Source organism: Spodoptera frugiperda, chromosome 19 (genome assembly GCF_023101765.2).
Source record: "Spodoptera frugiperda isolate SF20-4 chromosome 19, AGI-APGP_CSIRO_Sfru_2.0, whole genome shotgun sequence".
NCBI classification, from domain to species: domain Eukaryota; kingdom Metazoa; phylum Arthropoda; class Insecta; order Lepidoptera; family Noctuidae; genus Spodoptera; species Spodoptera frugiperda.
In genome coordinates, this window is record NC_064230.1 from 7,163,128 (window position 1) to 7,190,141 (window position 27,014).

At 41.4% G+C, this 27,014-nt stretch overlaps 5 protein-coding genes and 1 long non-coding RNA gene across 6 annotated transcripts in view; 3 read left to right on the forward strand and 3 right to left on the reverse strand.

Moving 5' to 3' along the window:
* LOC126911813 (igLON family member 5-like) overlaps positions 1 to 27,014 on the reverse strand; it is a 137,101-nt gene that overhangs the window by 72,965 nt on the left and 37,122 nt on the right. The window lies entirely within an intron of this gene.
* On the reverse strand, positions 3,211 to 4,502 carry LOC126911840 (small proline-rich protein 2H-like). The gene is made up of 2 exons (XM_050700800.1): positions 4,359 to 4,502; positions 3,211 to 3,530 (listed from the first exon to the last, which is right to left on the reverse strand). Exons 1-2 carry the CDS (start codon positions 4,384 to 4,386, stop codon positions 3,226 to 3,228), a joined length of 333 nt encoding a protein of 110 aa, XP_050556757.1. The 5' UTR covers positions 4,387 to 4,502; the 3' UTR covers positions 3,211 to 3,225.
* On the forward strand, positions 5,775 to 9,671 carry LOC118280935 (uncharacterized). The gene is made up of 3 exons (XM_050700776.1): positions 5,775 to 5,878; positions 6,625 to 6,765; positions 8,845 to 9,671. Exons 1-3 carry the CDS (start codon positions 5,848 to 5,850, stop codon positions 9,531 to 9,533), a joined length of 861 nt encoding a protein of 286 aa, XP_050556733.1. The 5' UTR covers positions 5,775 to 5,847; the 3' UTR covers positions 9,534 to 9,671.
* LOC126911824 (uncharacterized) lies at positions 13,909 to 17,050 on the forward strand. The gene is made up of 4 exons (XM_050700771.1): positions 13,909 to 14,012; positions 15,377 to 15,556; positions 15,821 to 16,101; positions 16,566 to 17,050. The coding sequence occupies exons 1-4, from the start codon at positions 13,982 to 13,984 to the stop codon at positions 16,941 to 16,943; spliced, it is 870 nt and encodes a 289-aa protein (XP_050556728.1). The 5' UTR covers positions 13,909 to 13,981; the 3' UTR covers positions 16,944 to 17,050.
* LOC126911820 (elastin-like) lies at positions 17,820 to 20,018 on the reverse strand. Its single transcript, XM_050700759.1, has 2 exons — positions 19,926 to 20,018; positions 17,820 to 19,339 (listed from the first exon to the last, which is right to left on the reverse strand). The coding sequence occupies exons 1-2, from the start codon at positions 19,951 to 19,953 to the stop codon at positions 18,315 to 18,317; spliced, it is 1,053 nt and encodes a 350-aa protein (XP_050556716.1). The 5' UTR covers positions 19,954 to 20,018; the 3' UTR covers positions 17,820 to 18,314.
* On the forward strand, positions 21,356 to 22,042 carry LOC126911853 (uncharacterized). Its single transcript, XR_007706333.1, has 2 exons — positions 21,356 to 21,664; positions 21,771 to 22,042. It is a non-coding gene; the product is annotated as an uncharacterized LOC126911853 (long non-coding RNA).

Sequence of the window (27,014 nt, forward strand, 5' to 3'; positions counted from 1 at the left end):
TATCCACGAAGGGGTAGGCAGAGGTGCACATTACGGCACGTAATGCCGCTATACAATGTACACACACTTTTCACCATTGGTGTTATAAGTCCCATGTAATAGGTGGTGAGCCTATTGCCATATACCGGGCACATTTCCAGACTCCGTGCTACCACTGAGAATTTTAGTACCAGTACCAGTAATACTTTGCCCGACCCGTGAATCGAACCCGAGACCCCTTTTCCGGCAGTCGCACTTGCGACCACTCGACCAACGAGGCAGTCAAAGTCAAAATCAAATCAAATTAATCCTTAATAAGGCACTTTTGAAACGTCAAATTGAATTGTCCGTCAGTAAAGCTAAAGGTGCTCGTTCCAAAGTGTAGCTTCGAATGGAGAAGAACGAGCAAGAAAATTCATCTACATACGTTCTAAGAGGGTTTGCCATAATCTCCGCAGGCAGGCGGGTTGGAGATCGCAGTGTAAAAGGTTCGGGTTTATCAGAGAGCGCTGCTGCACGGTCTCTGTTATAATTTTGTGTAGATCCTTAGTTGGGGTGTCAATTTTTTAAATTGACTGCACAGTTGATGCGGTGGCTGGGCAACTGACTGCCGTGCGTGCCGCGGGTTCGATTTCCACACGGAACAACTCTTTGTGTGATCCACAAATTGTTGTTCCGGGTCTGGGTGTCATGTGTATGTGAACTTGTATGTTTGTAAACGCATCCACGACACAGGAGATAATGATAAAGAGGGGCAAGGCTTTTTTAAAGAAAAACTAAGAATTTCTTCGAGAAAGTAAACATTTTTAATTCGTTTTCGTACTTATAAATAAAATTATAAACCTTTGAATTTTTAACCACTTTTTTGAAGGGGAAAATCATCCAATGACTTCTCTGACTTTGGGCGAGACGAGAGGGGAGTGTCAGACTCTTACTGACTAAAAACCACCCCGTTCCTAGAGCCGTGATAACCCGCTAGGTCGTCCTAAGCTCCGGTCGGATTTATACCTCAATCTTATACCCCATAAAAAGGGCTGAGGTGATTGAGATCCAGTTGCTTTTTATGCTTTTTTTTTTTTGAGGGGGAAAATCAACCAATGACTTTTCTCGCCTTGGGCGAGGCGAGAGGGAGTGTCAGACTCTTACTGACTAAAAACCACCCCGTTCCTATTCCTGCTTTTCGAGCCGGAGCCCTGGTAAACCCGCTAGGTAGTCCGCAGCTCCGGATCAGGCATCAGCCCTACTGGGCCCCATCTGTGGTGGTAAAAAAAAGGTAAAAAAATTGGTAGGATTAGTAGGAACGGCAAAAGGCTATGAAAGTGCTCGATTGGAGTGGAGACCTAGGATCAGAGGTGCGGCAGGTCTATGCCACTAGGTGGACCGACGACATCGTCAGAGTGGCGGGGAGCCAGTGGATGCAGGTGGCGGCTTGTCGTTCTACGTGGAGGAGCAAGGGGAGGCCTTTGTATAGCAGTGGACGTATATCGGCTGATGATGATGATAAGTTTTTTTTTTTTAACGTTGCCCCACAATAGGATTTTCTCCTGTGTCGTGGGTGCGTTTACAAACATACAAGTTCACATACACATGACACCCAGACCCGAAACAACAATTTGTGGATCAAACAAAGTGTTGCTCCGTGCGGGAATCGAACCCGCTACCCGTTGCGCGGCAGCTAGTTGCCCAGCCACCGCACCAACCATGCAGTCAAAGTAGGGTCTCGTGTGTCGAGTCGACAAACAGTTACGTGAATAGGCCGATGACATAATAATCCGTTTGCTCGTTTACCGGCTTATACCATAAACATATTTATTAAGTTAATAATAACGGCATTATTGAAATAAAAGATATAGCCAACGTCAGCGTGGACTGGAGCTTAAAAAATTACTTAAAAATGGTTTTTGGTAGACCTAATTTTGCTAAATACATTTCTTCTTCTAATGTTCTTCTTTTGTCTGTCTGTCTGTTCTGATTAATCTCTGAAATGGCTTGACTGATTTTGACGGGAGTTTTAAGGGCAAGTAGCTGATGCACTAAGGAGTAACTTGGGATACTTTTAAAGTCAAAAGTCCAAATTATGTCAGAAATCGTTATTCTACGCGGACAAAGCCGTAGACAGCAGCTACTATTAAATATACCTTGTATTAAAATATACAGTCTAATTTTATTTTAAAATATTTTATCTAAGAACCTTAAAAAATTAAGTGGAGAAAATCATCCAATTACTTCTCCCGCCTTGAGTGGGGCGAGACGGAGTGTCAGACTCTTACTGACTAAAAACCACCCCGTTCCTACTCCTGCTTTTCGAGCCGGAGCCCCGGTAAACCCGCTAGGTAGTCCGTAGCTCCGGTGAATTGCAACACTAGTGCAAATTGCAACTGTATTGCGTGGATATTGAATGGAAATGGTATTGAGTTTGGCTTTATATTCCGTACTCTGAATGCTATTTTAATCGCACAAGAATTCATCCAACGAACTATACCGTATGGGGAAACCTCTTATGACTTAATTTAAACCACATATTTGTATAATCTTGAGCGAAATAGGCCCAATGGGTAAGCCAAAAAGTGCATTTTTTTTGAGCTTATTTGAACACTCTTTACAAATACGGCATTATAACAGCCGCGCCGCATGTCCGTAACATTCCTAGACAACCTACAACATTACAGCTCTTCTGTGGTCAAGGAACATGGAGCTGTACACACAGAATAAATTCTGTAATACTCGATTTATTTAATTATTTATTTCTTTGAAATTTAATTTATTTTTTATTTTCGATTTTCGTTGAAATATTTAGTTGTATTATACTTCTGTGGACGAGTAGGTACTACTTGTAGTTTCATTTAAATCATATGAGTGATCTCCATACTGTATGATATCCAGTTTATCATGGACTCGCTTTGTATGACCTTTCCGTACTTTCGAAGGTCAGTTTATACTGATTATAGGTACGTAAAAAACAAGAAAAAAAAGTAAAAAATAAAAAACAAAACGACATTCAATATATTATTTTCTTTTTCCAATAAAAACCGAATCACAATGACATTTCTGTGTAAACTGATAGGTAAATAACCAAAAAAATCAACAATTACAAATTTCAGCCAAAAAAATTATTATAAAACAAATAACCCAATATTTTTTCATTCCATTTCAAACATAATCGAAAAAAAAAATTCTAAAAAATTTAATAATTTTATCATCATCCAAAAAAATGTTTCATCCAAATTTGTTTTTTCTACTATTTATTTAGTAGCAGGGGCAAGGGCAAGGGCATGCTGGTGGGGGTGGCTCTGGACAGGGGCATGGGCAGGCAGGGGGTGGGCATGGACACGGGCAGGGCGGGGGACACGGGCAAGGAGGGGGTGGGCATGGGCACGGGCACTGGCACGGGGTGTAGACTGTTGCCGGTCCCGTGCAGGGGGGACACGGCCTGCCGATGCAGATTGATGGTGGGCTGATCGATGGCTGTCCACTCTCTCCAATGCAGACCGTGCTGCCATCACAAGTGCTGTAACACCGCCATGGTGCTGCCGCTGCTGCGCTGATCAGAGCTGTAAAGGGTTTAAGGGGTGTTAGAATCATCAGCCTATGATGTGGCCACTGCAGACCAATCGCCCTTCTCACACCCTTCAAACCTTCGCTGGTTTGAGGGTGTGAGATTGTAAAAATATCACACATCAACTGCCTATAAGAGGTCACTGCTGACCAAAGGCCTCTTCTCACACGGAGGTTTGGGCATGTATCGCCACGCTTGCTCAATGCGGGTTGGCGATTTCAAAATTATAATTAGAAATTGCTAGGCGAACTCCGTTTCGCCACTAATGATTTTTCTTGTGTTCCTGCTTTTCTTTTGAAATTTTCTTGGATTTTATTAGCTGTAAACTTCATGTAGCCCGAGACCTTTCCAACGAATACAAAACCGTGGAAATCGGTTTATGCGTTCTGGAGTTATAGCATCAGGAAGGAAAACCCAACTTATCTTTATATTATAGACTAGCAAACCTGGCGAACTCCGTTTCGCCTCCAATGATTTTCCCTGTGTTCCTGCTTTCTCTTGAATTTTTCCTGAATTTTATTTACTACAAACCTGATGGAACCCGAGACCTTTTCAACGAATGCAAAACCGTGAAAATCGGTTCATGCGTTCTGGAGTTATAGCGTCAGGAAGGAAAACCCGACGTATTTTTATATTATAGATTTTGGTATTTTTTGGCAGGCATCTAGAAACTTTTTAACCAACTTCAAAAATAAAGGAGGCTCCCTTTAAAAGAAACGTTTGTTATATGTATAAAAGGCTATTTTTTTCCATATCTTGCGTCCATTCTAAAAAATACTTGACCGAGTTTGATAGTACATAATAAATAAAAGTATTTTCTTACCAAGTACCAGAAAAGCCTGAAGACCCATTATTGCCGAATCCGTACATACTGCTTGCCATCACCTCCTCTTATATACTACATATAGTTGAATATTATATAAAGCTCCACTGAGCGTGAATAATCAGCCAAGATAAAGCAAAATTATGCTTTACGGAATTACTTAGATTTTTACGGCGAAATAGGAATTTTTTATCACCTTTCTTTTTGGTTGAGGGGAACCCTTCAATTGCGTCTGGTTTTTTGGGGATAAAGATTTGGGAGTGTGGGATTTGTAACTCATTGAAATCACCTCGGTGGCAACCATCTGCACGTTTAAGCCGGTAAACGAGCAGACGGATAACCTGATGGTAAGCAGTCGCCGCCGCCCATGGACACTTGAAACAAATTAAATCACTTTAATGCATCCAGCAGTGGACGAGAACAGGCTGATGATGATGATGATGATGAAATGCCTCCATAGTAGACAGTGTGATCTACAATTTCAATAAAGTAATACGTCCCAACTATGGGTCCTTTTAGGCACCGCAAAGGTACTTAATCTACTTACATAATATTGATAATTATAACATTTTTATTGAAACACCAGAGGCGTTACATAATTGCGTTGCCGGCCTTTTGGGGGTAAGAAATTTAAGGGTTGTTAGGGAATCGGGGATTCGGAAGATTGGGAAGGGGGGTGATAGGGCCTCTGGTAACCTCACTCACACAATGCAAGCGTTGTTCCACGTCGGTTTTCTGCTCTGCCGTGGTATCACTCCGGTCGAGCCGACCCAGCAGTACCGAATCATGGCGAGCCCACACTTAAATTACCTGTAAGGGCACAGGGCGACGCCTGTTATGGCACATCTTACTAATATTATAAATGCGAAACTTTGTATGTGTGTTTCTCAACCTGAAAACGGCTGAAGTGATCGGGATGAAATTTGGAACAGGGGTAGATTATAATTATTAGTCAGACTGACAGTTGCAGTTGTAGTGGTGGTTGTTCCAGGTCGGTTTTCTGTGAGGCCTTGGTATCAATCCCATCAAACCGGCCCAGCATTGCCCATTACACTTATAATTATGAAACAATCGCCATAGTCTAGGATGCACATCATATTACTTACAACAAGAGAAGACGAAAAATCTAGTTTTTTTTTACATTTGATGGGTCGACGTTTGGCCGCTATCTCGCCTGATGGTAAGTGATGATGCGGCCTACGATGGAGCACGTCTGCCCAAAAGCAACCTATTCACTCAAGTTTTGAAGACACCCAGATTATTCCCATCAGGATACACAGACTCCGGCAAGGAGTTCCACTCCCTAGCAGTTCAGTTTAGTTTAATTTTTTCTAAGTCTCTAATCACAAAATTAAAGTGTAAAGTATGTTTAACTTAAACGTGTAGTCTAGCGTTGTACCACGGTTAGTTAGTAAATATATACAATGGGACTTAGGTTTCAGTATATAAGGATGGCGAATCCCCTCGTTCATACACAAGGCTGTCAAATATGGGGCGAATTACGGCATTGGGTATAATAGGTGAGTGTTTATACATTTAATTTTATAATAACTATCGTGAGACATACTAAATTAAATAAAAATCACGGTTTACACACGTACATTAATGGAGAAAAGCTCTACTAGCGCAGCCTACTGATTGACTGACGTGATGTCGCAGTCAGCGCGCGCTGCTCATGATGAAGAGTCCCTCTGTGACTCGAAACTAGTAGAGCATTCTTCATTAATGTGATTTTTAATTCCGTTAATTCTACTGATGTATTTTTTTAAAAACGTTGCCCTACATTAGTATTTCCTCCTGTGTCGTAGATACGTTTAGAAACATACAAGTTCACATACAAATGACTCATGACACCCAGACCCGGAACAACAATTGCGGATGGCACCCGATTACTTAGCCACAGCACCAACCGTGCAATCAAAATATTTATATAATACAGGGTGTAAACGGAAATAATTTTTTGGTTTTATAATTTTGATCGTTTTTGTTTTCAAGTTATTAATGCAACATCAGCCTTAAGCAGTGGATTAAATACAAATATTTTTACATAAAATAAATATCGATTTCCGTATTTTTTTTACCATCATCTGTTTTCGGCGTTTGAGAGCGTTTCATCTAATATAGTTTTGTATTTATCAGTAGTATTATAGTTCAAAAGTTAAAAGTCTTAAACCACCGAAGCACATTTGGACTGTACATATAGACTAACAGAATAAGATGATTTGACTGTGCCTTCTATTAATAACGTGTATCTTTCTGTCCCCAGCATTGGTAGCGTCAGCGGCGGCGGCCCCAGCGCCCCAGTACTGTCCGTGCCTCCCTCCCCCCCTGCCCTGTCCGTGTCCATCACCATGTCCCCCGCCCGTACCACCACCGTGCCCATGTGATCCCTGCGCACCACCACCGTGTGAGTATCACTTTTTTATTCCGTTGTGGCGACACATTGACAAGTAACAAGTGACTGATGACAGAAGTCACACACAGACTATCGACTAGCAAATCAACGGATGACGTCATAAATATCCTGCATCGCACATATGAGTTTGCATGCGAATGAGTTTGCATGCGAAATAACACGGATAGAAAATCCACGAACAACAGTTGAGCAGAAAGCCTGCCATGATCACCTCGCCTGATCGGAGGATCCTCCTTTTCTTAGGGAACTTTACTCTCTGTTCCCTAAACCGTTAATAAGCTACAACGTCATGTCTTTCATCCCCAAAGGGGGAAGGCATGTGCATCTCCATATTACGGCACGTAATGCCGCTATACAATGTACACCAACTTTTCACAATTTGTGTTATAAGTCCCATGTAATAGGGGGTGGGCCTATTGCCATATACTGGACACAATTCCAGACTCCGTGCTACTACTGAGAAATTTTGGAAAAACCGAAAAGTGCCTTTGGAAAAAAGCCCAGTCAAAAAAATTCTTTTGGCCGACCCGGTGATAAAAGCTAAGATTATTTGTCTGGCAGTCGCACTTACGAACACTCGACCAACGAGGCAGTAAATGAGCTCCAAAATAGCCCTTTTACAAGTAATTATATTAAAACCATCAAAGAACATGTAGTAGGTTATTATTACCAATCTTAACTATATGAACTTAAAGTCAAAGTCAAAGTCAAAGCATTTATTTCAATTAATCCTAAATTAGGCACTTTTGAAACGTCAAATTGAATTGTCCGTCAGTCTGTCTGTCAGTGAAGCTAGGCGCTCGTTCCAAAGTGTTGCTTCGAATGGAGAAGAACGAGCAAGAAACTCCATCGTTACTCTTTTCAAAAAATGTTTTTTACAATATCTCTGATACATTATTTGATCATTTACCTATTGTCTATATATGTAGGAACAATGTAACGACAATACGACGTCAAAACTATGGGACAATAAAACTAATTTGTAAAGAATATAAATTAAAAAAGCGGGTTGTTTCAAACATAGTGCCCACATATGTACACTTACAATTTTGAAATAATGCTTCTATACAAATAAAAAATAATCTTTAATTTAATTTTTCAAATAAAAAAATAATAAATAACTGCTTGATGCCACAGGATCCCTAGACTACATTGGAATAAATTACTACTTTAATTTAACGTGTAACTAGTGATCGTCTTAGAGCATTGTCTAGTGTGAGCGAGTGTCCAGTGGAGCCGGACCAACATGCTGCCACACATTTTTATCTTCAATATAATCTGACAGTTTATAATATGCCTGTTTACACAGTTCACGCTTTATACAAGATTTAAATTTTTTCTCGTTCAGATTCAGTATGGTGGTTGGTAGTTTATTGTAACACTTAACACAAAATCCCATGAAGGATTTCTGCACTTTGGACAATCGGAATTGCGGTATAGCTAACTTATTTTTACCTCTCGTATTAAAATTGTGTCTGTCGCTTCTTTTTTCAAACAATTGTTGATTTTTTCTCACGTACATAATATTTTCGTAAATGAATTGAGAAGGCACTGTAAGAATGTTTATAGTTTTAAATAGTTCTCTCAAAGATTCGCGACGGGGCAAGTTATATATTGCTCGAATAGCTCGCTTTTGCAAAATAAAAATTGATTCTACATCCGCAGCTCGCCCCCACAGCAAAATGCCGTAAGACATTATGCTGTGAAAATAACTAAAATAAACAAGCCTTGCCGTACCTACGTCCGTTAGCTGCCTAATCTGTCTAACTGCATAAGCAGCTGAGCTTAGTCTCCCCGAAAGTGCTTTTATATGGGGCAAGCTTAAGTCAAAATTATATATTTCAAATAGATTAAGATGGCACTTTTGAACGTCAAAGCAAATATAATAATATTAATAACGTCTGTCTATCGGTCAGTCCTCTAGTTGCTCTATTTGCTCATTCCAAAGTGTAGATTCCTATGGAGAAGAACGAGCAAGAAACTCCATAGGTTACTCTTTTTCAATCAGATTCACAATACAATACTTGGTTACATTGTTTCGATTGCTTTAAAATGTAATCTTCGTTCCAGCTCCATGCGGCGATGGACCCATCAAGGTACTCCTGCAGAAGAACAACGTCGCTGAACGTCTAACCGGAGCAGGGTTCCAAGCGATCCCTGTACCTGGAGGGACCTTCTTCATCAGTGCTTCCCCAGATGTGATCATCCAGCCTCCTCCGATCCTGGTGCGACCACCGCAACAGGCGCCGATCACACCACCTGCCCTATCAGTACAACCACCACCGGTACCACCAGTGACTCCCCCACCAATCTGCGTCAGGCCACCCCCTCTGCCACCGATCACGCCCCCACCTGTTCTCGCTCGTCCCGGACCTGTCCCATGTGTGCAACCTCCCCCCCTAGTGGTGAGAGTGCCCAAACCAGCTCCGATTCAACCAGCGCCCATCAGTGTGACCCAACCTCGTCCCGCGCCGATCAATCCACCCCAGATCTGTGTAAGACCACATAAGCCACAGAATATTCAGCCTCCGACTATCTGTGTGTCGACCTGTTCGCTGGTGCAAGGGCAGGGAGGTCAGGGAGGTTTGGGGGCTTTGGGAGGACCGTGCGGATCTCCTTGCCCGTGTCCATGCCCGTGCCCGTGCCCATGCCCGTGCCCGTGTCCGTGCCCATGCGAGCCTCCCCCGCCCCCACCCTGCGGTTGCCCATGTGAACCACCACCACCTTGCCCATGTGACCCCTCCCCTTGCCCATGCTAAACTCTAAACCGTATTGGACTTATTTCCATTCAACATCTACATTACCTGGGTATAACATACCCGTGAAACGTTTACTCGACTAGTGGCGACACCTACTCAAGAAAACAAGAATCTGACAGGTTGGGTGTAACTTACCCTTAAGATATTTACTCGACTAGTGGCGACATCTACTCAAGCGAGCAAACATCTGACAGATATCGTTTTGACAGCTAACGTCAGATGTCATAGAACATTTTATTTGTGAACGTCAACCACCGTTGTCAGATTTTTGCGTACATTAATTACCATCTTTTCTTTTGTAGATTATTATATATCTATTGAGTATGTTAAATGTCTTGATAAGGTATATTATAACATCTAGTATTTTGAGAGTAAACGTCACTTTGATAAAACACCTTTGAGAAAATATAACCCAGTAATGTATTGTATGACAGTTTTCACCATTTTCTTGTTTATTTTAAGAGAAATAAGTCCAGGTTTTTTAGTTTTAGTATGTAACAAAGATCTCTGAGTTTTTACGACAATTATGGCATGTTTAAAGGAATATATAAGGATAATATATAACGTCACAAATGCCCGTATGAGTTTCGAATGCGTGTGTCTTTTACAAATGTATATTTAGGTATTTTTATGTATTTTTATCATATTAACAATGATTATACGCATATATATCATATTTTTTGTCTTTTCATTCAACCTTTCTTTACACATATACATACATATCGTCACGCCTTTAATCCCCGAAGGGGTAGGCAGAGGTGCACATTACGGCACGTAATGCCGCTATACAATGTACACACACTTTTCACAATTATGTTATAAGTCCCATGTAATAGGTGGTGAGCCTATTGCTATATACCGAGCACATTTCCAGTGCTACCACTAAGAAATTTTCGAAAAACCGAAAAAAACCCGCTAATAATACTTAATACTTTGACCGACCCGGGAATCGAACTCGAGACCCTTTGCCCGGCAGTCGCACTTGCAACCACTCGGCCAACGAGGCAGCCTTTCTTTACATTGCTTTGGAATAGCATCAACAGCGGGTGACAGTCCACTACTGGACTATTTTTAAAGAGTAACCAAGTGACTAAATAAAACCCACTTTTGTATCTTTACTTATTCAAGATAACACCAGCAGCGGGATACAGTCTACTGCTCCTCTACATAAGAGGGGTATGCCATAATCTCCGCAGGCAGGCGTGTTGGAGATCGCAGTGTAAAAGGTTCAGGTTTATCAGAGAGCGCTGCTGCCTGGTCTCTGTCTAATAGGTAGTGACTTAGCTTTTAAGGCACCCACAAGAAGAGTAGGGTTGCTGACAATTATATTCTCCTCTGTTTTCTTAATAATGTAGAAAGTATTCAGAACACTACTAGACGATGTTGATGTTCAATATTAAGAGGATTTTATTTTTCGTTATAAACAACGTTGAACCTTATAAGAAGTCCTCATGACTTCCGGTAACCTCACTCACACGACGAAACATAACGCAATCGTTGTTTCACGTCGGTTTCCTGGGAGACCGTGGTACAACTCCGCTCGCGATGGTCCATTTGTACCGAAGCATGGCTCTCCCACAAGTAAATTGAAGAATTGATGAAAATAACAACATGTGTCACTCTGTCTACACGAATTTAAAATAAAAAAATGTACATTTCTTTCAATTAATCCTAAATAAGGCACTTTTGAAACGTCAAATTGAATTGTCCGTCAGTGTGTCTGTCAGTGAAGCTAGGCGCTCGTTCCAAAGTGTTGCTTCGAATGGAGAAGAACGAGCAAGAAACTCCATCGTTACTCTTTTTTAAAAAATGTTTTTTACAATATCTCTGATACATTATTTGATCATTTACCTATTGTATATTCTATATGTAGGAACAATGTAATGACAATACAACGTCAAAACTAATGGGACAATAAAACCAATTTGTAAAGAATATAAAATAAAATATCGGGTTGTTTCAAACATAGTGCCCACATATGTACACTTACAATTTTGAAATAATGCTTCTATACAAATAAAAATAAATCTTTAATTTAATCTTTCACATCAAAAAAATAACTGCTTGATGCCTCAGGTATGATTTGTCTCAAGCGTTTGAAAAGTGGTTATGAAATGATAACTTTTTGTCAAAGTCAATTATAATTGTATTCATAATATACAGTATGGAGATCACTCATATGATTTAAATGAAACTACAAGTATTACTAGTCCACAGAAGCATAATACAACTAAATATTTCAACGAAAGCCGAAAAAAGTGAAATAAATCAAGTATTAAATTCTGTGGGATCAGCTCCATGTTCTTTGACCACAGAAGAGCCGTAATGTTGTAGGTTGTCTAGGAATGATACGGACATGCGGCGCGGCTGTTATAATGCTGTATTTGTAAATAGTGTTCAAATTAGCTTAAAAAATAATAATACACTTTTTGGCCCTAAAGCCTATTGGGCCTATTTCGCAAATTTTTCGTATTTTGTCAGACAAGATGATAATAAATATGTAGTTTAAAGTCATAAGAGTATATAGTAGAGTACCGCATACGACATAATTTTAACTGTTAAACAACATTAAATTAAATTAATTTTGGCAAAATGAGATCATTAGTGCTCTAATTAGAAATACAGGGATACCACAAGGCGCAATATTAGGTCCTATTTTTCACATGCTGCATGCTTTAAAACCTATTGTGTTTAAAAATATTTGGCTTAGTTTTTTTTATATATATTTGATAGTTCGACGTTTGACCGCTATCTCGCTTGATGGTAAGTGATAATGCGGCCTACGATGGAGCACGTCTGCCCATAAGCAACCTATTCACTCGGGCTTTGAAGACACCCAGGTTATACCCATCAGGAAACACAGACTCCGGCAAAGAATTCCACTCCCTAGCAGTTCGCACAAGGAAGCATGAAGCTATATTAAAGATTGACATAAGTTACTGTTCGCTATGGTATTTATTTGTATTTACGAATTGTATAAGGCATTAGATAAATGACATGCATTCTTAACCAGTTACGTTATGAGTCTAGTGTAACAGAGATTCCAAAGCTGCGGACTACCTAGCGGGTTTATTGGGGCTCCGATTAAAAAGCAGCTGAAGGAACGGGGTGGTTTTGAGTCAGTAAGAGCCTCACTTCCTCTCGCCTCGCCCAAGGCGGGAGAAGTCATTGGATATTTACCCCCTCAAAAGAAAAAAAGAAAAATCTATCTTTCCAATCTTTGCGCATGAGACGCTTCAATTCCAGGTTTCTGAATTTATAATTAAGATAGGTGACACTAAACGACATTTTCGGTTTTATATAAAGTGACAGCTAAAAGCAAGAGGTTAGTTTAGGTCCTGGAGCTCTCTCAGACTAACACGGTAAGTAACTCTCAATTATGATTGATGGCTGGGCAACTGGCTGCCGCGCAATGGGTAGCGGGTTCGATTCCCGCACGGAGCCACTCTTTGTGTGATCCACAAATTGTTGTTTCCGGTCTGTGTGTCATGTGTATGTGAACATGTGTGTATGTAAACGCACCCACGACACAGGAGGAAATCCGAGAGTAGGGCAATGTTTTTTTCTAAAAAAAAAAAAAAAATATTAAGAGACGATTTAAGAGTGGTAAATGAAATCGACTATCTCAGTTTATTAAGCATAATACTAGGTACTGAGATAGTAAATGATTCAATACAATGTTGCATACATTAGCTAGTACGAATTGAATTTTTGTTCCACGGAGTGTCATTAATCGCCAAAGAATCTTGACACCGCGATTTACAATTTATATGAAATCGTACAACGACATCTATCGAGTGTGGTGACAACACTTGGCTTAGTCCTAATCGAACAGATTTATTTTAGTAGTACCATTTTTTTTACCCCAAGTTGTGAAATCCTCATGGAGCCCTCTCGCTTGGGGAGGACGAAAGGGACTGTCAGACTCTTACTGACTAAAACCCTCCCGGTGTCCCGTCTTACACGTGGGCCACGTCTCGGAGGCGCGCGTGGACATAACTCGTGCCACCATCTCGGAATGTTACTAGTACCTACTTTAGATTAGATTCGATGTTAAAAGACTTGCGATAAGAAAAAATAAATGTAGACATATTTTTTTTTTAACTTAAAATAGGTACCGTTGAAATAAACTAAACACCATAACGAATTTAAAAAATCCAAAACAATTTGAATAAACTATTCTTATTTTGAAATTCCAATCCGAAAACCGTTAACGGTAACCAGTGTTGCAAAACTAAATAATTCTAAATTTAAAAAATATTTCTCGAAGCATTTTAAAACAATATCATTTAAGTATGACAATACAATTTTCAATTAAAATACGAATTTGAATTTTAAACCTCAAAAAATAGGGTTTATTTTGTATTGTGTTCAGAAATCTAAGATGGCGGCTTGTCTAGGGTATAAAAGACGCAATATCTTCCAAATTAATATCAGACGATCGAAAAATGGCAAAGGGCACAGTCATATGGTTATCGGGTAAATAAATATATTTATTTCAATATTACTATTTATACCTTTTTTTTGAGGGGAGAAAATCATCCAATGACTTTTCCCGCCTTGGTCGAGGCGGGAGGGAGTGTCACCTACTTTTCCCCCATTAGTGTTATAGTTTATTGCCCGAATACTCCAAACGCTACTCAATTTAAAGTTGTACTTAAATATCGTGCTATCTCTGTCGTTTTATAAGGAATTGATAGTGACAGAACTGCATTTGAGAGCGTCTTAAAATTGAGTAGCGTTTGAGTATTCGGGCATATGTCATGGGACTTGTACATGGGTAGTAGGGGGTGAGTTCATTACCATATACTGGGCAAAATTGACTGAGATTTTTTTTTAAACTGCAAAAAGCCTATTAATTTTTTGCCCCCTTTGCCCGGCAGTCGCATATGCGACCACTCGACCAATGAGGCAGTCTCCTACCCCTTTTTTAAGGGGGACAAATCATCCAATGACTTCTCCCGCCTTGGGAAGAGGGGAGTGTCAGACTCTTACTGACTAAAAACCACCCCGTTCCTACTCCTGCTCTACGAACCGGAGCCCCGGTAAACCCGCTAGGTAGTCCGCAGCTCCGGATCAGGCATCAGCCCTACTTAAACAGTCCTTAGCAATTGTTTTCGGAACAAAATCGATACTAAGGAATAGTTTAAATAATCATTAAAATGTCTCTGAGTACGGCAATCAGACTCTTACTGACTAAACATCACCCCGTTCCTACTCCTGCTTTTCGAGCCGGAGCCCCGAGTCTACAACCTACTTATTTAACTACTAGCTACTTCCGCGGGCTCCTATTGGTCATAGCGTGATGTTTAATAGCCTATAGCCTTCCTCAATAAATGCACTATCCAACACAAAAATAATTTTTCAAATCGGACCAGTAGTTCCGGAGATAAGCGCGTTCAAACAAACAAACAATCAAACAAACTCTTCAGCTTTATAATATTACTAGCTACTTCCGCGCGGTTTCACCCGCCCTGCTCAGCTCCTATTGGTCATAGCGTGATGTTTAATAGCCTATAGCCTTCCACGATAAATGCACTATCCAACACAAAAAGAATTTTTCAAATCGATCCAGTAGTTCCGGAGATTAGCGCGTTCAGACAAACTCTTCAACTTTATAATATTATTATATATTTATTTATTTATTAATAAAGGGTTTACCAACAGTTTCTGTGTAGATAAAGCTTAAAGTACAATTTTTATATGTCTAGGACTTCACAGTTGCCAATTATAGGTTAACCAACATTCACAAAAAAAAAAAAAAATAAGTACCAGTAGAACTAAAATGAGTATATTATATTAGTATAGATAAACTAAATTAAATCTACCCTCGTGTTCCGCAGTTCTATTCCTGGGCACAGTACTGGGACAGCCGTGCCCGCAGCCGGACCCGCAGTTTCCCTGCCCCTGCCCAGCCCCGGAGCCTGCCCCCTGCAGCCCCTGCGATGGGGCAGCCCAACAGATTGGCCCCTGCAACCCGTGTGAGCCGCCGGTCAATTATGTCTACGGTCAGGCACCTTGTGGTAAGTGATTTGGTCTCGTAATTATATGTATAAGCACGCTTTTATCCCCGAAGGAGTAGGTAGAAGAACACATTATGGCACGTAATGCCGCTATACAATGTACAATCACTTGTCACCATTTGTGTTATAAGTCCATGTGACTTGGGAATAGGGGGTGAGACTATTGCCATAATATAATGGGCACAATTCTAGACTCCGTGCTACTACTGAGAAATTATATCTAAGTATCTTTTTAATTTATATTTCAACTGTATCCTCCCACAGGTTCAATCCTAATCAGGCCAGGACAGATCCGGTTCCCAACGCCACCCCCGATCATAGTCCGCCCCGGAGAGATTAGGCTGCCCACACCCCCCGCGATCTGGGTCAAACCTGCCCCCGTGCAGCCCCCAGCGCCGCAGCCCATTACTGTCCGCCCACCGCCCGTGCAGCCGCCGACTCCTGCCCCCTTCTACGTGAGGGTGCCGGCTGTGAACCCACCACAACCACCCCCATTGATCGTCCGACCTCCTCCAGTGGCTGTGCCAAGACCACCACCGATGAGGGTAAGTTAGCATATTATTATTATAAGGGTGGGAGCCATGCTTCGGCACTGCTGTGCCGGCTCGACCGGAGTTATACCACGGCCGAGCCGAAAACCGACATGAAACAACGCTTGTGTTGTGTGAGCGAGGTTACCGGAGGCCCAATCGCCGCCGCCCATAGACGTTTGAAACACCAGAGACGTTACAAGTGTGTTGCCGGCCTTTTAGGGGCTAGGAATTTAAGTATGGTTGGGGAATCGGGGATTGGGAAGAGAAGTTATTGGGCCTCCGATAACCTCACTCACACAACGCAATTACAGTATATTTTTAATATATAATATTTTAAAACTCTCTAACACTAAAATAATTGCTCATTTATAGAAAAAATACTTCAATAAATACTCCTAAAATTACGTGAGGTCATTGTTACCCCACAATGACCATTAATCAAAAGACCAACTTCACTATCATCTCCACATCCCCAGGTACAACCACCAGCAGTCCAGCCGCCAGTACCAGACGCACTAGTCGTGCGACCGCCGAAGATCGTCGTCCCCGCACCCCCTACCATCTGCTTCAAGCCAAACCCCCCACAGAACTTCAGGACCTTGGGATCAGCCACCGTTTGCCGTCTATCCAACCAGAATGATGGGGGATCACCTTGTTCTTGCTGTCCCCCCCCGTGTCCCCCCTGTCCCCCTCCTTGCCCGTGTCCATGTCCTCCCCCTTGTCCACCACCGTGCGTCCCCCCTTGTCCGTGCCCGTGCCCGTGTCCGTGTCCGTGCCCGTGCCCGTGTCCCCCACCGTGTCCCCCGCCTTGCCCGTGCCCGTGCCCATGCCCCCCACCCCCCTGCATATGCTAGATTTATGTAACAATTTAATATATATGTATTTGTATGTATATAATATATAACGGTATACATTTGTAATTGATTGAGCGTTTTGAAATATAGTGCGGGTTATTTGAGCAGTTTTGTTGTTTTATTTATTTGTTTTCTTATGTATTTTAAGTGTATAGTATATAAAGTTTCTGTATACTATAGAAAAACTATTTATATAAGGTGTTCTACGTGTCACGGCTTTAATGGGAGGTAGTGTTGTGTTTGAACATTACAATAGTGAAGACATTTCGTACCCCGGACCAGTTAATTCAATTTGAGAAAATAAAGAAGTTAAATAAACATTGACTCTACTCTGCATAAAGTGGTTCACAAATACGCACGATGCGTCGCTTCGTAGTGACAGAGACAGTGAAAGAGATAACTCTTTCATAACTAACGCATACGCGTATGAAAAAGAAAATACTCATAATCAATAATTTACATTTAATCTATTGTAATGTTCAAACACAACACTACCTTCCATTAAAGCCGCGGCAGATACTTTTAGAGCACCTTATATTTCAGAGAATCCAATGTTTAATAGGAAAATCCGAAAAAAACAAAAAACATAAATACATACAATTTTTATTTTGCCAAAAAGATATACATATACAAATACATAATAATTTTGTTTAAATTTTGAATTTGACACAATACTAATACATAATACATAGTAACAGAATTTATTTTTTCAATCCAGGCGTTGTTGTTCGATACAGACTATACACAAACAAAATAAAATTTAGTATAAAAATTAAAGAACCACTTACTTATTATAATGAGATCAATTTCAAAAAAAACAACAGCAAGAAACATTAAAAAAAATATAGGATAACCAAAAAAAAAATTACTTTTTCACTAACTAAGTCTGTATGAAAACAAAACACCTGAAGTTTTTTTTTTATCATGCTTTGAATAAAAATCGGAGAGCCATATAAACTGACATGGTCACTAACACTAACATTAGAACTTAAGACGGCATATATATTTACCAATACACCCGTGATCATGGCTTGCAACAGTGCCGAAATATCGGAAACACAGTCATTTGGATCCAAGACAGTCATTCATGTCCCTGGGACGTTGGACTTCAGTGTTCCGGTGTTTACATGGTTGTATCTACTGTAGATCCTGGTGCACAGGAGTTGCAGCGGTATGGGAGGTTGTGGCGGGCTTGTCCCATAAAACAAACTCATAAACATGGTAAATATCCCGTCTAAACTTCTAATGATAATCAAAGTGCCATTTTAAGAGAACGGTCAGTATAAGTGCCGGTACTGTCCCGTGAAACAAGGGGGTAGGGCCCATTAATTATCGTGTTGCTAGTATAATGGGACGAAGAGGTGTTGGTATCTATAAAAAAGGACGTCCAAGTACGCCCACACCCAGACCAGGGTAGCCCAAACCTAAGCCTAGGCCCAAATTAGGGCTTGATTCACAGACTGTGGTGCCGCCAGCGATCCCGCCGAGGCCGCCCAAACCTAGGCCCAAGCCCCCATAACCGCCTATACCGCCGAGGCCAAGTCCCAAAGGTACGCCTAGACCGCCCAAACCCCCATAACCTAAACCTCCCCAGCCCAAGTTAGGAATGGTTTCACAGACAGTAGCACTACCCAATCCTCCTAAACCTATACCTCCGAGCCCAAAACCGCCCAAACCGCCCAAAGCGCCAATAGGGCCAAGTCCGCCGAGCCCCAATCCGCCGATACCCCAACCTAGGTTCGGTGAGGACTCGCAAACGGTTGTAGATCCTAAACCGCTCAAACCTAACCCGCCGATACCGCCCAAATAGCCTAAACCTCCGAGTCCAACATTAGGTACGGATTCACAGACAGTTGTACCGAGACCGCCCAGTCCAATACCGCCCAACCCAGCTAAGCCAAGACCGCCCAGTCCGATACCGCCCAAGCCTCCTAAACCGATACCGCCCAAACCGTAGTTAGGTATGGATTCACACACAGTAGCGCTACCTAGACCACCGACGCCCATCCCAAGGCCTCCCAAACCGAGTCCTAAATTAGGGCTTGATTCGCAGACAGTGGTTTGGCCAAGGCCGCCTAAGCCGACTCCTCCGATCCCTCCAAGACCGAGACCGCCCAACCCAAGTCCACCCCAACCAAAAGCAGGGACGGATTCGCAAACGGTTGCTGAGCCCAGCCCGCCAAGCCCGATTCCTCCGAGCCCTAGGCCCCCTAAACCGCCCAGTCCACCGATACCGCCCAGATAGCCGAGGCCGCCCAGGCCGATGGGTCCAGATTCACAGACTGTCGTGCCCAGTCCGCCCAGACCGCCCAGTCCGCCCAGGAAGTTGGGGCTGGACTCGCAGACGGTGGTACCGCCCAAACCCAATGGGTTGCATCGGGCGACGCACAGGAATGCTATAGGAAAAAATGGAATTATTAAAATCAGTTTTCATCATCATCATCAGCATATAAGTGTCCACTGCTGACCAAAGGCCTCTTCTCACTCCGGAAAGGTTTGAGCATTAATCACCACGTTTGCTCAATGCGGGTTAGCGATTTGTGCGGCGACTGTCGCTGCTACTGCCGACTCAAGTTTCGTGCTCATCGCGATTCCAGGTAGAGGGTGCAATGGGCGCGAAACTTGGCGTGTGTCGCGGAATGCTGCTCAATGAATATGAACCTCTAGCATGGCTTGAAACTAGTCGAGTTCCTCCTCAAATAGTTACGTGAGTATGCTGATAACGTAATCATTAAAATAATATTTGGCGTTAGGTAGGTGGATCAAGGGTCTGATGCAGAAAGCAGTACTTCTGGACACGGCGTGTATTTCTCTCTCTTGAACCCTGACCGTCGGTAGCTTGGACCATGCTCCCGCTACTCGGCTCGGTCGGCTCCTATTTTTATATTTTTAAATGTTATTATATTATGTATTTTTAAAAATTTAATGGAGAAATTTCAATTAATAAAAATATACGGAAAAAAAATATAATATTCAACTCACCAGCTAATATAATTGCTTTGGCAGACATTGTGTTGCTTGGACAGCCTGTGACCTCAACTAAGCAAACTGCGCCATATATACCAGAAGTATTAATTAAAATCTATTTGGAATACCATCTTGCACGGTCCACTTCATAGCATATCATTAGATAAAGGAAAAATATTTAGGAAAAGCTAATGAAATTATGTTTATTAAATATTGAATAGGACATACATACATACTTACATATCGTCACGCCTTTAATCCCCGAAGGGGTAGGCAGAGGTGCATATTATGGCACGTAATGCCACTGTGTACGAGTACAACCACATTTCACAAATTATATTGAAAGTCCCATGTAATAGGTGGTGAGCCTATTGCCATATACCGGACACATTTCCAGACTCCGTGCTACTACTGAGAAATTTTCGAAAAATCGAAAAAAACCCAGCAATACTTCGCCCGACCCGGGAATCGAACCCGAGACCCCTTGCCCGGCAGTCGCACTTGCAACCACTCGGCCAACGAGGCAGTCTAATAGGTGGCAAATCAAACCTTCATCATCATCATCGAACCACAAAACAATCGGCGAGGCGTCACCGCTTCATGGTACGTAGATATCCCACCCACTCGCACGAAGCGCTTCGCTTCAAGCTTCCTTGTGCGAACTGCTAGGGAGTGGAACTCCTTGCCGGAGTCTGTGTTTCCTGATGGGTATAACCTGGGTGTCTTCAAAGCCCGAGTAAATAGGTTGCTTATGGGCAGACGTGCTCCATCGTAGGCCGCATCATCACTGAATCGGGCGAGATAGCGGCCAAATGTCAACCCATTCAATGTAAAAAAAACCTTTGTTAGCAAAATAGCTGTTTACAATATCATCCTAAACCTCTCTGGACTTATGGAATCCAGGTGTGAGGTTACAACTGCGGACGGCGAACAAGGGTAGCTCGCCGCCCGACCAGAACCAAATCCGTGCGTCCGGCGCGTCGCATGCCGCGCGCGCCTCAAAGAGCCATCAGACCACCACAGATGGGGCCTAGTAGGGCTGATACCTGATGCGGAGCTGCGGACTACTGGGCCTCCGGCTCGAAAAGTAAGATTAGGAACGGGGTACTGACTAAACACAGTAAAAGTCTGACACTTCCTCTCGCCTTGCTCAAGACATTTAACAATTTTCTGTTTTAATATAAAGGATTACAAATTTGACAGAATCCGATCGGTGGCACTCTCTGATAAACCTGAACCTTTTAAAAAGTAATAAATTGCATGTAAAATTAATATCTAAGTTTACTTACCAAAAATTAAGACTGCAGTGCCAATAAACTTTTCAACGTACCTGAAAATAAGAAAATGAAATATTAATAAATTGTACATTAAAAGCATCTTATCAAAATTGTCCAGTCAACTGATGGTAGCGTGGACTGTCCAGGCGATACGTACTTAGGTATCGTCATGAGCTTATGGTAACATTGTAAACAGTGACTCGTGTAGTGTAGAGATTGTCCAGTCAACTGATGGTAGCGTGGACTGTCCAGGCGATACGTACTTAGGTATCGTCATGAGCTAATGGTAACATGTAAACAGTGACTCGTGTAGTGTAGAGATTGTCCAGTCAACTGATGGTAGCGTGGACTGTCCAGGCGATACGTACTTAGGTATCGTCATGAGCTAATGGTAACATGTAAACAGTGACTCGTGTAGTGTAGAGATTGTCCAGTCAACTGATGGTAGCGTGGACTGTCCAGGCGATACGTACTTAGGTATCGTCATGAGCTTATGGTAACATTGTAAACAGTGACTCGTGTAGTGTAGAGATTGTCCAGTCAACTGATGGTAGCGTGGACTGTCCAGGCGATACGTACTTAGGTATCGTCATGAGCTAATGGTAACATGTAAACAGTGACTCGTGTAGTGTAGAGATTGTCCAGTCAACTGATGGTAGCGTGGACTGTCCAGGCGATACGTACTTAGGTATCGTCATGAGCTAATGGTAACATGTAAACAGTGACTCGTGTAGTGTAGAGATTGTCCAGTCAACTGATGGTAGCGTGGACTGTCCAGGCGATACGTACTTAGGTATCGTCATGAGCTAATGGTAACATGTAAACAGTGACTCGTGTAGTGTAGAGATTGTCCAGTCAACTGATGGTAGCGTGGACTGTCCAGGCGATACGTACTTAGGTATCGTCATGAGCTAATGGTAACATGTAAACAGTGACTCGTGTAGTGTAGAGATTATTCAGTCAACTGATGGTAGCGTGGACTGTCCAGGCGATACGTACTTAGGTATTGACCATAAAATAAATATGATTTTTCTAAAAATCCGACTCGATCTTGACTCCTGATAATTTAATCAACTCTTATCATAAAATAATTGATATTAAATAGTTTTTAATGACAAATTAAGCGTGGAAATCAGTTCAAGATAATTTTAACTGTAATACCTTCATTTTAGAGTTCATATTTCAATGATAGGTCAAGTTTTATGGTTTTATATGCGTTAAAATATATGTTAGATATTAAAAAAAAAAAACTTATTTCTTCAGTCATTTTAAATTCGCTATGAATGTGTTACTATTAATTTTCATTGGTATGTATTAGTAATTTTAATAAACTACAATCAACTGCTGGACTATGAGCCTCCTCTACATAAGAGGGTTTGCCATAATCTCCGCAGGCAGGCGGGTTGGAGATCGCAGTGTAAAAGGTTCAGGTTTATCAGAGAGCGCTGCTGCACGGTCTCTGTCTAATGTGTAGTCATTTAGTCGGGTATACGACACCCGCGGAAAGAGTAGAGGTGGTGACAGATATATTATACTCTGACTTCACTATCACATGTGAAAGTTTGTTTGTTTGGATGTTTGTCCGTCAATCACGCTGAAACTACTGAACGGATTTCGATGAAATTTGGTATACAGACAGAGTATGAGCTGACTTGGGTGATAGGATACTTTTTATTCCACAGGAACACGGGCGAAGCCGCAGGTAGAAGTTTTTTTTTAAGGGGCGAAAATCATCCAATGATTTCTCCCGCCTTTGGCGAGGCGAGAGGGAGTGTCAGACTCTTACTGACAAAAAACCACCCCGTTCCTACTCCTGCTTTAAGCCGGAGCCCCGGTAAACCCGCTAGGTAGTCCGCAGCTCCGGATCAGGCATCAGCCCTACTGGGCCCCATCTGTGGTAGTCTGATGGCTCTTTAAGGCGCATGCGGAACGCGACGCGCCCCACGCACGGGTCTGGTTCTGGTCGGGCGGCGAGCTACCCTTGCTCGCCGTACGCAGGCCCGCACTTACGGTGGCCGGAGATCGTCGTGCGATCCCCGGCGCCCGGAGTGTCTCTCGCGAGAGGTAGAAACTAGTACCATAATAATATTTTCTTTTTTTTTCAGGTGTCTTCATACGCTCAGTAGCTGCTGGGTTTGGCCTCGGAATCGACACGGACAAGAGGCAGCTGACGTTCCGATATAACTTTATACCCAGAATTATTCCTAAACTTAATTGCTGCCCACAATTTTATGTAAATTCTTAGAACTATTTGGGTGTCTGGAAGCCATATGTTACAACACCCCTAATAGTTAGTAGTCTTAAAAATTAAAAAAAAAATAGACTATTTTTATGATGATTTTTATGGGATATTCTTAGAAGACAAACGAGAGCTCTGATTGGTAGGTTTATTTGATGGACTTAAAATAATGATTGATGGATTTTAAAAGTAGGTAGTACTGATATAATGACTGACTGCACGGTTGGTGCGGAGGCTGGTCAACCGGTGGCCGTGAGACGTGTTGCGGGTTCGATTCCCGCACGAAACAACTTTTTGTGTGATCTACAAATAGTTGTTTCGTATCTGTATATCATCTGTATCATGAATGTGAACTTGTAAACGCACCCTCCTAGTGTGGGGTTTTTAAATGAAAAGAAAAAAATTATAATAATTCAAAATGTTGGAAGATGAGGGGGCAAATAAATGGGCCAGTTAGGAGTTATAAGACCCGGAACTATTTAATATTTTTGTAATTATTAGCTATGATATATGTTTTGTAAATAAATAAATATGTACGATTATATTAATGGAATGTTTTATTTGTTTTAAAATAAAGATTATAATTTGTTTATTTATTCGAAGTTAATTATTATGATTAAGTACTTACACATTATTTACAACTTAATAATACCTAAAAAAGGAATAAAAACTAACTTAAATAAAGTTTATATAGGTTCGATTCGAGTTCGATGCCTATCTATCTATATGTATACCTATCTATCTTAAGGTGATTTTCCACCAGAGATGTGCTATGTTACGTTGCTGTGGATACGTTTGTCTTCCACCAATCATATTTATTGGTAAACATAGCTTGGCACTAGTGGAAACGGACTCACCTAAGTTATATTTTTTTATTATGGAAAGATGCGTGCTACATCGATACTCGCATACTCGAGCTGCGCATCTTACTCGCACAGCTACATAACTTATATAGTGAAAACCGTCGTATAGTTTCACAGCTTAGCTATTACATCTTCGCAGCATAGCTAAATAGCACATTTCTGGTGGAAAAGCACCCTTATACTTATGAAACCATGCCACGCAGTTGAAGAGGTCGTTCATTTGTTTTTTGAACGCGTTAATCTCAGGATTACTTAACTGTTTCGATTTGAAAAAGTATATTTCTGTTGAATAGAGCATTTATCCAAGGCTATAGCTTCAACACATCACGCTTTATATGATCAAAAGGTGACGAGCAGCAGGTGAAACCGTGCTAGAGAAGCAATACACCATAAAAATTATCAAGAAATTACAGTTTTTAAATTCGACTGTACGGTTGGCGCAATTGGCTGATGTGCAACGTGTAGCGGGTTCGATTCCCGCACGGAGCAACTCTTAGCGTGATCCATAGATTTGTTTCAACTCTGGGTGTTATGTGTATGTGAACTTGTAGGTTTAGGAACGTATCCACGACACAGGAGAAAATCCTAGTTTGGGGCAACATTTTGTTCATTTGGGTGTTTCTTTAAAAAAACTTTAACTTTTATTTAACAAATCATTATTCTCCCGCGTTATTAAGCATCGTGGTAGCTTATTATCATCCTTATTTTTATTGGATTGGTTGAGAGCAGTGTCACCTTTTAATTTAATGACCAAATTCTGAGTTTCAATCGGCAGAATTGTTAACTTTTGGTTGAGGATAATGACACCGTTAATTTTTCGTGTTTTTTTTTTTTGAAACACACGAAACGAGCAGACGGATCACCTGATGGTAAGCAATCGCCGCCGCCCATGGACACTTGAAACACCAGAGGCGTTACAAGTACGTTGCCGGCTTTTTGGGGGTTAAGAATTTAAGGGTTGTTGTTCGGGAATCGGGGATTGGGAAGAGGGGAATTGGGCCTCCGGTAACCTCACTTACACAACGCAAGCGTTGTTTCACGTCGGTTTTCTGTGAGGCCGTGGTATCACTCCGGTCGAGCCGGCCCAGCAGTACCGAAGCATGGCTCTCTTCTCACACGGAGAAAGTTTGACTATCAATCACCACGAATACACGTGTTTTCCTTCACCATACATCAGTAGTATCTAAATAACCTTAGAAAGCACTGAATCATCGAGTCATTGCATTTTCAAACAACAGATAATATTATTTAAAGTTGATTTTTGATTAGCGTTCAAATGTATCGAGAGATTTTAAAATATTAAACTTAATTGCTTTGGCATTTTAAACCTTAATGACTAGGGTATTAGATGCTTTTTTATACTTGGCCAAAAAAGTTATAGGAAACCAATATATATATTGGATTAGGACAATGAATCAAGGCTTATTTAAATTAGTATTAGTATAGAGAAAAGGTGTAAATATGATTGCTATAAGTTTCATAATGACTTTCATATTTATAGGTAAGTTTAAAATTAATATCTTTAGGGTGCATTCCCACCAGAGATGTGCTATGTAGCTATGCTACGAAGATGTAATAACTAAGCTGTGAAACTATGTGTTCGTTTCCACTGATACTAAGCTATGTAGCTGTGCGAGGAAGCGCAGCTCGAGTATGCGATGTATCGATAGTAGGGAAGCCATCCATAGCACGTATCTTTCCATATAAAAAACGTAACTTAGCTGAGTCCGTTTCCACCAGTGCTAAGCTATGTGTACCAATGTATATGATTGGTGGAAGCCAAACGCATCCACAGCAACGTAGCATAGCACATCTCTGGTGGAAAAGCAGTCTTACTTCTATAAAACACACACATCAACACCAATCAACTAACCATGACAATCCATTGCTGGACTATGAGCCTCCTCTACATAAGAGAGAGACCCATATTTTTAAATGTGGGAGAGCCATGCTTCGGCACTGCTGGGCCGGCTCGACCGGAGTTATAGAACCACGGCCTCATAGAAAACCGACGTGAAAGAACGCTTGCGTTGTGTGAATGAGGTTACCGGAGACCCAATAACCCTCCTTCCCATTCTTCCTAATTCCCGATTTCCTAAAATTCTTAACCCCCAAAAGGCCAGCAACGCACTTGTAACGCCTCTGATGTTTCAAGTGTCCACGGGCGGCGGCGATTGCTTACCATCAGGTGATCCGTCAGCGCGTTTACCGGCTTATACCATACAAAAACTAAATATTTCTTTTATTTTTCAGGACACCATATAGGTATTGATGCTATGAATGCATATTGTTCTCTACCCTGTCCGTTTATGTACTCCGCGCCACCTCCTGCATCATACGGTTACCTTGGTACACAGCCTAGGAGTCCAATCATCATGGGAAGGTCTTATATCTCATATGGTACGTATAATTTTGTCATTTTACCTTTAAACTCCTCTTTCTTTATAAATATATTATGCTCATAGTCATGTTTACACAACAATACTCCCATTATTTGTAACACATACTGCTATTAATGTTCCTAGCGATTAGAATTCTTCTTTTCAAATTTTTTTATGTTTACCTGTGGATAGCGTTGTGGGTTACATTATGACCACAACAAGTCATTGTTATATTAGCTGTAAGATTTTATAATGTAACTGTTTGCTGTTCCTTAAAATGAAAAATAAAATTAAAATAAAATAATACTTCATCATCAGCCTATAAATGGCTACTGCAGACCAAA